A 1,769-nucleotide genomic window follows, 5' to 3' on the forward strand; every position below is an offset into this window, starting at 1 on the left:
TTAGCAACCGAAAAAATGTAATAAAGACAGACTGTTAGAGGAGGTGAGGGGAGTTGAGCTGATTGTGAGCTGAGACGAGCTCGCTCGTCTCTTCTCCTCCTCTCCTCCTCTGCAGACGAGTAAAAAACTTATCTCTGTGTCAAGCCTGTTTTCTTGATGTCTTTCCTGGGTCTATTCAAAGATTAATTAAATAACAGTGTAAGTGAGAAACTAGGAGTCTGAGTTTAGACCCAACAGCTGCCCTGCTCATAACTGCACCACAGGGGGGCCGGATACAAAGGGTGTACAACACGCTCTAGAGAGTGAGATTTTCCACAGGTACAGAGCACATGCTGAATTTACGACACAGCGTGTTTGCTGAGCACACAGCTTCCGACGCTGCCTATAGATATCCTTATCATCAGAGAGGTCCTTTGCAATAATGTAGATAGACGGAGAGGCTTTATTGTCCCATAGGGATAATCATTTCAACACATCTTCTTTTCATGTTCCATAGCACAAACAACACATATGAAGACGCATAAAACATGTAACACCCACGTAGACACTAGAGCCCGACCGATATATCGATATTATCGGCCGATATATTGGTCGGCTCCCCTACAGGTTTCTCTATAGTTTCCTATAGTGTTTCCTCTCTAACTGGGACACTTTGTGACTGATTAGTGGGATTGCTGTGGACGAAGTACACACAGAGATAAACTGGTGAGAGATAATTAGGTGTAACCGTGTATCAGCTGATTGAAATAGCTCACGCTACTGTATTGTGTGAATAGTTAACTTCATTTAATATTGGATGTGGCGTTTTCTAACGCGGGGTGCAAATGCTCCACCGTCGCTGCGTCCGGAGCTGAGCACCACCCACGACGACCAGGGGTGCACAATATATCTTATGTTTTTTATTAATCGTCATGGCAATATCACCCGGCGCAATGAACACACTGCGAAAGGCACTCTAGATATCTAAAATATCAGTAGAAAATGCACTTCATAATGTAGCTCAGTGTTTGTTTTTTTTAATTATTATATTCAATTCAATGTTCAATTTGTCCATAGAAGAATGTTGGAAATGATTTCCTTTCATTTGTTTTGAATTCACTAAGCAACTTGTTTTGTTTTAGCAGAAAACTGAAAGCAGCAGACCTGAGTACACTTTAATATCTGTTGATTTATCGCAATATCGTTATCGGGCTATTCAACCACGTTATCGCACATTTTCCCCATGTTGTGCAGCCTTAATTGGGATCGGTGTAAAGAAACGTGCGGCGTAGCCAGACCTTCCTCCACAGCGCTGTGGAGATGGGACAGCCAATGCAAACTCAGGTTATCGCCAACCAGACTTAACGAATCATTTTAAACACTCACGTCAGCAAAGAGGCCAAACTTCCCCGATGTGGGCAGCATGCCGGGCAGGTACTTATTGAGGAAATCCACCAGACCGCTGTCGTAACCCCACATCAGCTCCCCCACGGGCTTGGTCAGGAACGGGCCCTCTTTGAAGGTCTTGAAGGTGGCGCTCATCATTAAACGCACCGGGAAGGGCATGTTCTCCATCATGACGGAGGCACCCTGGAAACACAGATGGGAGTAGGCGTGGGTATCGTACAAAGATTTTCAATACTGTCGGTACACGATCCGTTCTGCCCACGTGCAGATGCTAATCGTGATGTCCTTGGATTTACCAGATATCTACGGCACTGCACCATCTGGTCCACAGTAGCGGTCTGCTGTCAGCCTCCACCGGAAAGCTAACGACGCTAGTTTAGCTA

At 45.2% G+C, this 1,769-nt stretch overlaps 1 protein-coding gene across 1 annotated transcript in view; it reads right to left on the reverse strand.

The window, feature by feature from the left end:
• The window catches only part of scarb1 (scavenger receptor class B, member 1), a gene marked incomplete in the record, with an annotated part of 51,683 nt that overhangs the window by 39,629 nt on the left and 10,285 nt on the right, over positions 1-1,769 (reverse strand). Inside the window, 1 exon segment of the mRNA XM_032511183.1 lies at positions 1,366-1,569. Within this exon segment, the coding sequence (XP_032367074.1) occupies positions 1,366-1,569 (204 nt within the window).

The sequence above is a fragment of the Etheostoma spectabile genome, unplaced genomic scaffold (assembly GCF_008692095.1).
Source record: "Etheostoma spectabile isolate EspeVRDwgs_2016 unplaced genomic scaffold, UIUC_Espe_1.0 scaffold325, whole genome shotgun sequence".
Classification (NCBI taxonomy): domain Eukaryota; kingdom Metazoa; phylum Chordata; class Actinopteri; order Perciformes; family Percidae; genus Etheostoma; species Etheostoma spectabile.